We start from the raw sequence: 10362 nt of genomic DNA, 5'->3' as shown, positions 1-10362 counted from the left end.
AATAACTTAAACCAAATCATGTGCCTATTCATGCTTACATTTTTTTTTCTAACTTAACCAAGTTGTCATTGCATCAAAAAGGGGGAAATTGTTGGTGTGGTTTACACTAACGGTTTAACCTGGGTTTTGATGAATAACAAGTTAAGTTAGGTTCCGTCATAATTATAGGATCGTAAGGAATTTAGATATCTCCATAATTCCATGATATTGTCCACTTTGGGCCTAAGCCCTTCTAGTTTTGCTCTTGGACTCTACCAAAAAGGCCTCATGCCAATGGAAATATCTTTCTCTTATAAATCCATGATCTTTCCCATGTGTTTTCAATGTGGGACTATGTTTACAACCTTGCAACCCCAACAATCCCCCCCCTCAAACAAAGGACCACAGGCTTCTCACGTCTAATCCTCGACCCACCAGGTCTTCCTGCCCCTCAGTCCACCTGACCTACTAGGACTTTCTTGCCTAACTGCAACTAGGACTTCCTGCCTGGTGTTTGGTCCTCTTGATCCGAACATAGGAGCCCCCACTTTCTTTGTTCAAGGTCAATATTATACCCACATGGCTCAATCAGACCATAGCTCTTATGCACAGTCGGCGGATAAACCTTCTGGCAGTCCGGGCTCTGATACTAATTGTAGGATTGTAATAAATTTCGATATCTCCACAATTGCAAGATATTGTCCACTTTGGGCCTAAGCTCTCATAATTTTACTCTTAGGTTCTACCCAAAAGGCCTCATGCCAATGAAGATATCTTTCTCTTATAAACCCATGATCTTTCTCATGTGTTTTCAATGTGGGGATATGTTTGCAACCTTGCAACCCCAAGAGTTATCTAACCACTTAATTAAGTGCACAGGAAATCCAGCTAGGTTGATGGGTCGATCGGATAGTTGGTATGAAGTCCAGATAGGTCAACAGACTGACCGGATATCTGGCAAGAAGTCCAGTTACGTCAACAGGCCGACTAGATAGCTGGCATGAAGTCTAGATAGGTCGACGGGTTGACAGGATATCTGACAAACTGGTAAGTTAAGATAAGTCACTAGAGGAGTGTGACCAAGTGAGGACGCGTCCCAGTTAAAGGGACAGTAGGCGTCGGTCCAGTTTAGGTCTATTTAGGATCTCTAAACTAAGACCTTGACTAGTTCCTGGTCTTGGGGGGACAGGAACTAATTACTACTATTTATTATTATTAAATTGTCCTAATACTTGTTTTGTAGGGTATTTTGGACTAACGTTGTTTTGCAGGGCAAAGAGGAGAAAGTTGCCTTCGGATGAACAGTGTCCGAAGGCGCCTTTAAGCAGTGAAGGTATCTTCGTACTGCTCATAGAAGGTTCCTTCCACAGGATAAAATTTTAGCATCGCAGCGGATAAGTGCCTAGCTGTTCGGGATCAAACTTGCCTCATTGGAGGCATCTTCCAAGGCTTCTTGCTCAAAGCTTCTTCAACAACTCATATATAAGCTTCTGTGTATCCGATTGAGGTTTCGACTGCTCTGACCTACTATTGTGACCCTACTACGATGTTGTTGTGCCCGACTACTGTCGAGGAACCGACTGACATCGAGCAAAAGCTAACAATCTTCGAAGGTGTTGGGTAACGAGTTGTTATTAAGTTTTAATTATTTGCAATAGGACAAGTGCAGGGTGTTACACTTGCTCCTTCTTTCTCAGTACTCTATTCTCTCTTTTGGAGGTACTGGAAGAGGTTTATAGTGATTTACCCATCGATAGGTCCACAAAACCTGGGTCTTGGAGTAGGAGTTGTCGAAGGCTCCAAACCAAGTAAAACTGCTCGTGTTTTTCTTACGTTCTTTATTTTCATTTTCTTTTTCCGCTACTCATACTTTGATTTCAAAAGCGAAAGGAACTGTTAGAATGTATACTAAAAGCCTAACTTTTTGTATGAACATTTATATTTTGAAATGAGAATCACTTTGGTCAAATGTTGCATTTTATATTTATATGTTAATGCAGTTGTCCATTTAATTTATATTGTAGATAACATGGTGTGTGGTGTCACACAGAAGATCATGTTATCAGTTCCTTATAAATTATAAATAGTAGCTCACGACCGAGATTGATAGGAATAAACCATTAGAACGGTTGTAGTGTAATTTGATATTAGTATATCTTGACTATAAAATTACACTAGTACACTATGTGTGTATTGAGCAGGATCATTTGAGGTTGTTCGATTTATATTGACTGCATAAAAGAACAGAACATCTGTTATTATAGATGTGTGTTCTCTTAATCCCAATATAATAATAAGTACGTATACTTAGTATTTATTTCTTTGACTTATCAATGGGTGAGATTTATTCGTTAAATCAATAGGTCCGATGAGTTGGGAGATAGTATCATTTATATGGTGTTTTGTTGATTATAAAAAGAAACTGTGTCCTATTTATTTAGGTTGATGATGTCCTCTTGAGGAGCTCATAAGGATTATCATGTAAACCCTGCAGGTGGACTTAGTCTGACATGATAATAAGGTTGAGTGATACTACTCTTGGAGCTAGATGTTAATTAATTGAGTTGTCAGTAACTCATTTAATTAACGGACGTATGATATCTTAAACACAGGGAGATTAAAACACTCATGATAAAAAGGAGCCCATATTGTAATATGGGATTGGTGTGGTAGTTCAATAATGACTCTTTAGTGGTATGAGTTATTATTGATGAACTTGAGTTGGGTGTTCGGGTCAAACACAGGAAACTCAAGTCCATCAAGAGGTCAAAACCAATTCCTCCTCTCGGTCCCTGTTGTAGCCTCTACATAGCCTCGCATTCACTCGTTTGATTTTGTTTCCTACCCAAGAAAGGGGTCGGCCAAGCCTTGCCTGGTGCCCAAGCAAGGGGTCGACCAAACTAAAAGAAAAAGAAAAAAAAAGGAAGAGAAAATAAAAGAAAGAAAGAAAGAAAGAAAAAAGATTTTTTCTCAACAGAATTAGAGATTTTTCTAAAAAAAATTATGTTGATTCTTTCTTAGAAATTTTATAAATAGAATTATATTAATTCTTTCCTAAGAAACTTTTCTAAAAATAATTATGTTAATTCTTTCCTAGAAATTTTTTCTAAATAAAAATTTTGTTAATATTTCTCCTCTTTTATCTAGTGCCAAAGGTTATAAAAAGGAAAGAGGTCATGCCACCATAACCTAATCTCTCTTGAGTTGTTTTCCCTTGCTTGTGGCCGGCACCTCATCTCTTCTTTTCTCTCTTTTCTTTTCCCCTAGGGTCGGCGCCCACCTCCTCTCTTCCTCCTAGGGTCGGCGCCCCACCTTCTCATCTCTTCCTCCTTTTCCTCCCTCTAGGGCCGGCGTATATCTCCCTTGGCGGACGGAGCTTGGAGGAGAAGATGAAGAAGAGAAGAACCACCCTAGGTGGAAGGCGGTTTGGAGGAGACGAAGAAGAAGGAGGCGCCCTTTTTCTTTGCATCTTTTGGTGGTAGGCGGCTTGGAAACAAAAGAAGGTTCGGGTGGTTTGTCTTGGTAGATCGTCGCTCACACGACATCCAAGAAGAGAAGAGGAATACAGCAGAAGATCAAGAGGTCTTTGTCTACGAAGAAAGGTACAACTAGTTCTTTATTCCGCGACGCAATTAGTTTGTTTTTCTTTGTATGGATCCTGAAATACCAACACAAGAGGCTACGATCTTGTGCTTTGATCAAGGTGCATTTTGATCAATCAAGAACTTGCTTGATTGATTAAACACATGTCTGATCAAGCATATGATTTGCTAGGAATAGTTCTGTCCTTGTACAAATTTTTGTACAGGGGGTTTATACAGAACAGAATTTCAAGCGCCAACAGAAACAAGTTTTTGCAAACCACGTGATTCCCCCCCCCCCCCCCCCCCCCCTCCCCTCCCCCTCTCACGTGTGTCTCGATCCAACACCAACATTATCTCCTCTGCGAGCAAACAAGAAACTTAAGTTAGTTCTCACAAAAAATGAGTGGGAGGATTATCAAGCAACTTCTCCAGGTCGGCTGCATCAAGGCTTAAGCGAGTCTGATAGGGAAGACCTTCATCTTGGATAATGGTTGTGCAATTGAAGCACATACCGATCAATATCTCCAAAGCCTATAAATATTCTGGATTCCTTTTATATTTACCAAGCGATGGTGGATCAAGAAGTTCTCCTCGCCAGCCAATCGGGAAAGTAACTGGAGTTGGAGGTTTTAGATAAAAGAATTTATCTTTCCAACCTTTATGTGACGACAGGTTGCCGTCCAGGAACTTGCACTTCGCTCAGGACATAAAGTGGAAGGCTCCTAATTTTACCCTTTTTGGATGAAAAAAGTAATGGAAAAAAGTAAGGGTTAGAGGAATGTCATATAGTCGAAAGATCATAGCAACTCCGCACAAGATCCTAATGGCATTTGGCACTAATTGGTGCAGTGAGATGCCAAAGTATGTGCAAACGTCCCTGAAAATTTTAGGGACCGGGAAGCGGAGTCCACTTTCGACCTGGCCATGGAAGAAAGTGGTGAAACCAGGATGAGGCATTGATGGTACTTGATTCCCTCTTGGTATTCGGAGTATATAATCAATGGAAATGTCGTAACTTAGACTAAGTTCCCCTTTTAGCTTTCCAGTCAGGGACAAATGGGTAGACTCATACCACAAAGCAAAGGCCATTAGGAATTTCAGAAAGTCACAGGCACTAAATGAAGTCTAAGCAACAGAAGTTAGAAAATCAAGAGAGGAGGGGGAGGACTTACACGGAGAATTAAAGATAGGAATGAGGAAGATGGAGAGAAAGAATCGCGGAGTCGCAGCCAAATACTAGCGCAACAGGGGAGGAGATAATGCCCTAAAAACCTAATATACCTTCGATTCTTTGACGGTAACTATAGGATTGAGGGTTCAAAGGTGGGTGGGATTAATTTGGGCATGTCTGATTGGGCACAACTATTGAGGAATCTTCCCCAAATCATTATTCTCATTCGTAAATCAAACCTTAGTCTGTCATATCACATGTTGTAACCTTAATCAAGTACACAACGCTTGTAAAGCAATTGGCAAGGAGGTTCTGACGTCGCAAATCGATTACAAGCATGGCATGTTTCATTAATGAGCACCACACTTCATAAATGCACAATCCCTCGGTATGTGCTTCAATAAATATAGAAGATTTTCTCTCTCTTTCCACATGTCAGGGATAATTAGGTTTTTGACTAAGTCAATGTCTCCAGTTAGTCGGACTCACATCTCCTTCGATTGGACTAAAGGGGGAGGCTTGTGATGTGGTTGTCCAAAGAGGGTGTCATGTGGCGTCAAGAAGTCAATATAAGGGATGATGCGGTAGTCAAAGTCAAGGGCAATGCATAGTAGATATAACCCCTGTTTTAACCGATCAACTATAGGCCCTCCCGATTGAGCGTTAATCAAGTTGATCAGGCACAGACATGACACTCACATTTGCCCAAGTGGACAAGGTATATCCTTGGGGCGCTGGTATGACTGATCTCATATCTTGTTTTAACATCTAATACCGCTGAGTCACTGATCGGGGAACCTAGACCCCCTTTGACTTGGGAAAATATCATTCTAGCACTATTTATTATGTCTCGGTGAATTGGCATCACCTACATTAAATGCCTATTATTAGTCCATGAGTACATAGGAAAGGGGAACAGTCACAAGCAGCAAAACGGTAGTCTCCCTTATTTAATGTGGTTTCATTAATTATGCAAGTATTATGGCTTTATTAAATACATGGAAGAAGAATAAATAAAGATCCTCTATAATAGATGCAACATCATTAAATAGGGGAAGACGAAGGATCCACCAAAAGGTATAAAAAGATAACGCTTAGTGAAAGTAAGGGGGAAAAAAGAAAAGGAGAGGCTACGGTTCGTCTTCCTAAATCAACTTTTGACTTGTCTCTTGCGGCAATCTTTGAACTTTCCTACCAGCACATCGGCGAGTCAACCTCGAGGATCTCATAGCAGGATCAACATCCTAATCCTAGGTATCACCATTAGCAGAATCTTATTTTAACCATTGTTAATCAAATTAACTTCTTCATATCATCAAATCATTCCACCAAATGATTAGGGAAATGATACTTCGCATCAATGTCAAAATCTATAGGGGAAACCTTAAGTAATAGTGTAATGATTAAGCCCTCTAATGGATAACTAAGGGATATAAGATTCGAATTTTAACTGCGGCACACTACAGGAAATTTTTGCCCTCTAACGAGAAGCAGGCCTAAGAATGATGGTCGTCTAGATTGGCCTCTATGAGCATTTTCCGATTTACTCTGGTGGCCGATAAAAAACTTTCGAGGGATCAGACCAGTCACCCTCAGGATTAGTCAATTCGAAGAGCTAGATACAACTAAAAAAAACAAAAATAAAAAGAGTTTTTTTATATAACGATGACGTTCCTTTTTTATTTTTAATCAAAAGAGCACCTCAGAAATGATAGGATTGTCCTCAAATACATTATTCGATATTATTATCTCTTATCATATACATTAAAATATAAGTATCAGACAAATTTCAACACTTCAATAATATTTATATTATAGCATCTATGAATCCACAACTGTTATATTAGTGTAGCAGCTACGATTTTATAATTGTTACAATACAAACTTATCCTGTTAGATAATATTTACGTTGTAGTAGTTACAAAACTGTAACTGTTAAAATATTATAGAAGCTACGATTTTATAATTGCTATATCATAGACTTATCTTATTCAACAACATTCACATTGTAGTAGCTATAGCTGCTATAACTATCTTGGCAGCGACGAAATCTTAACTGCTATAACACAGAGTGGTTTTATTCATATAACTAACTGATGGGACTGAGTGGTAGCAGATAATTATGTTGAACAGTGTACTGGAAGATAACTAGAGACCAGTGGAGTGGGGACACCTTTTTAATTAAAAAAAAAAAAAGGAGTGCCCTTCAATTATTCCGATAAAACAGGACGCCCCCTTTGATTTTTGCCTAAGTTATAGATGATAAGAAAAAATGACAACTTTGGCATTGGCATTAACCTCACAATTAACAAAGGAGGGATTAATTCAAGGCTACAGTTGGGTTCCATAATTTAGGTAAAAAAGTAAATTAGCACAATCAAATCAACTAGATACAACTTAAAATTGTAGCTTTTATTCATAATTGTAGTTGTGATTACAAACAGCTGCACACAAGCTTTTGAGTAAATAGTATTATTTCCTCACACGTTACCAGAGCCACAAAACAGAGTACAAACTAGACTTGCACCAATTCTGTAGGAGCAGCCACATTTTCCTTTGCAAGAGGAGCTATTTCCTCTCCATCAATTCCAGGCTCACTTCCACTTGCTCCCAAGCTGAGCAACATCTCCTCCCACCTCTTCGCTGGTCCCTAATACAATCAACCGACCGACTATCATCATTGTATAGATCGACTAACATCATTGAGAACCTCTTTATTTAGTTATATTCCTCACCTTCCAGGAAAGCTCTTGGTTCATGCAATTCAGCATCATTTGCCTGAATTCAGCGGTGCGGTAGACCGCAAGGGCCTTCTTCACTGCTTCCACGACCCTTTGGATATCGCGTTTATCAACATAGTCACACTGAAGATGGGAGCAAATTGCTGAATTGAGTGATGTGAATTCATGAGGGGAAAGAAAATGTTAGATTAAAGGTTACATTGGCACTGAAACAACCCATATGGAACCCAGTGACTCCATCTCTAACTGTGTCGACTAGTCCACCGGTAGAGGCACATATAGACGGCTGCAATATTGAAACAAAATTTAAGTTCAACTAATTCGATCTCGTCTATCATAATCGAGGAAGTAAACAAATAAGAGGAGGAACATACGACTCCATATCTCATGCCTTGGAACTGAATTAGGCCACAGGGCTCAAATCTGCTGGTGATAGCAAGAAGGTCTGCTCCTGCCATGATTAAGTGAGCCAAGGGAACATTGAACTTCATGTGTGCTCTCACTTTGTTCGGGTACTTGGCTTCGAGTTCGGCTAGCTCTCTTTCCATCTTCCCCTTGCCGGTTCCCTGTGAGTCACAAGAATTAGGGAGACTTACCGATAAATTTCAAAAAATGGATTTCGAAAAAGGTTCAGGTTGGATGCATCTTACAAGCACTATCACTTGGACATTCTCATTGATGAATTCAGGAATTGCTGCCGCGAAAATGTCTGAGCCTTTCTGCTCTTCTAATCTCCCACAGAAGGCGATGAGAGGGATGTTTCGATCGACCGGCAATCCAACTTCGGCTTGTAGAGCCTCCTTGTTCACTGGCTTTGCTTCCATTGCCTGAATTGATGTTGAGTTCTGTGATCTTTGAGGTGATAAATGATACAAGTTTGGAAGAATGGTCTCACAGTGGTGGCATCATAATTCGCGGTGATGTATTTGTCGGTCGCCGGATTCCACTCATTCGTGTCCATTCCGTTCACGATTCCGACGATGCCTTTGGCGCGAAGAATGTTGTCCAATTCGACTCCTCTTTCTACCCCCGAAACGAGCTCTTGCGCATAGTATGGACTCACAGTGACTGCCTTGTCGGATTCTATGATTCCAGCCTTCATCCAATTGGTTTTCCTCCCTTTCACCGGCTCGCTATGCCTGAAACATCTCGATGTATCAAAAGAACACTCGATAAAACAGTTTGACTACAAGAGCAAGGCATACCCGTCCATGAAGTCGAAGGAAGACTTGAATCTCTCGGGTAGATTGAGCATTCCAAAATCCGAAAAGGCGAACCGGCCTTGGTAAACAATGTTGTGAATGCAGAAAGCAACCTGAAAATTTGGAAGTAATTTTGCTCTCAATTAATCAAACTGAGACTGAACAAACCGAAACTCTTACCTTGGCATTCATGTACATCCCTTGAGACTGATACATGCTCTTCAAGTAGCAAGGAAGAGGACCAGTGTGCCAATCGTTTGCAACGAAAATAACATCCTCCCCTATTTTCGACACCACATCGATAAGAAAAAGCGCGGGAAATTCAAACATAAACAAAACTGTTTACCATATGGTCCAGAGTAGTATCTGCTATTGTTGAGATGGAGGAGCTTTGGAGCTAACAAAGCTGCCTGAAAAAAAAAAAATACTTAATCCGTGAATTTGCTGAAGAACAAGTTATAACTTTCAGGATCGATCACTCTCACCTTGCAGAAGAGGCTGAATCGTCGCTTGTTGTCTTCGTAATCGGTTCCGGTAGAAGGACCGTAGAGTTTGCCTCCGGTTTGGCCCCAAACCTTCAGCATGCGCGAACCATCAGAAGCGTGAACCATGGAAGAAGAAGGAAGATGATGAAGGATCGAGTACCTTGGCGAGGAACAGAGGGTGATCGATGAACACTCTGTCCACTCCCCTTTTGTAGCAATGGAAGAATCGAACTCTTTCGATCTGGTCGCCGACTGGTATCTGTATTTAACAGCGCGATGATCAAAAGTAGAATTTTCCTAGCATGATCGGTAACGAACTTACATCGACCAGAACACTTGTGTCCCAGCCGTCGAAGTACTGATCGTAGCGAGGAGCGATGGTCATGACTCTGTGCCCGTTTGCCTGAACAATTAAAGATCGAGAACTGAGAGCGTGAACAACGTTAGGCTTTCGAGTGGAGGAAGAAGTTGTTACGGCCATGGCCGGAGGGAGCCCTCCGAGGACGTCGCCGAGGCCTCCGGTCTTGCTCCAGGGCGCCATCTCGGCGCCGACGAAGACGATGTTCATCCCCTTTCCGCAGCGGACGACGACCGAGCTCGGCTTGGACTGGGTGGCCGGAGGTCCGGGCCTGGTGAGCTGCCGTGAGGTCTGGGATCTGCATCCTTGGAAGAGAGGGAATGCCATTGCTGCGGCGGCCATGGATGGACGTCGACTACGTACCTCTGCATGCAGTGGAACTATTAGATGCAGAAATCAAACTCCATGGAAGGAGAATAATTCGATCTAATCGCGAAGAATAATTCGACCGTAAATGAAGAGAAAATGCTAATAACAATCGAAATTGATTGATATTGTACCTCTCTTTGCTTTCAGATCAATGGAAGGAAGCTTTGTGTGGGCGGGGATGGTGGAGTGGTCTCCTCGCCTCGGTCGCTCTTTATAGGTGGCGCTTCGGGCACGTGGTAGCTCTTTAGTGGATACCACGTCCTGGCCCCCACCCAGGATGAGAGGGGCGCCGCCGTTTGGTGGAAGGCGAAGACAGCGACGGCAAACTGCCCGTTTTAATTAAATTACCAAATTAGACCTATTGAAGGAAATATTACTCAAAATATCTCTTTTTTTAATCATCAGTTTTTCCCACTCCACCTCTCCTTTTAAAATTAGACAGTGATCTTGTATTCAATAGATTTTAATTTTTT

At 41.3% G+C, this 10362-nt stretch overlaps 1 protein-coding gene across 1 annotated transcript; it reads right to left on the bottom strand.

The window, feature by feature from the left end:
- Positions 1–7242: 7242 nt before the first annotated feature.
- Positions 7243–9874, bottom strand: LOC121987492 (granule-bound starch synthase 1, chloroplastic/amyloplastic-like). The gene is made up of 13 exons (XM_042541259.1): positions 9638–9874; positions 9485–9565; positions 9323–9421; positions 9163–9252; positions 9024–9087; positions 8858–8958; positions 8681–8790; positions 8371–8614; positions 8126–8302; positions 7850–8041; positions 7675–7761; positions 7470–7598; positions 7243–7384 (listed from the first exon to the last, which is right to left on the bottom strand). The coding sequence occupies exons 1-13, from the start codon at positions 9860–9862 to the stop codon at positions 7250–7252; spliced, it is 1734 nt and encodes a 577-aa protein (XP_042397193.1). The 5' UTR covers positions 9863–9874; the 3' UTR covers positions 7243–7249.
- Between the last annotated feature and the right edge of the window lie 488 nt (positions 9875–10362).

The sequence above is a fragment of the Zingiber officinale genome, chromosome 5B (assembly GCF_018446385.1).
Source record: "Zingiber officinale cultivar Zhangliang chromosome 5B, Zo_v1.1, whole genome shotgun sequence".
Lineage (NCBI taxonomy): Eukaryota > Viridiplantae > Streptophyta > Magnoliopsida > Zingiberales > Zingiberaceae > Zingiber > Zingiber officinale.
The sequence above is the reverse complement of the archived record's forward strand: the minus strand, read 5'-3'. Positions and strand labels throughout refer to the sequence as shown.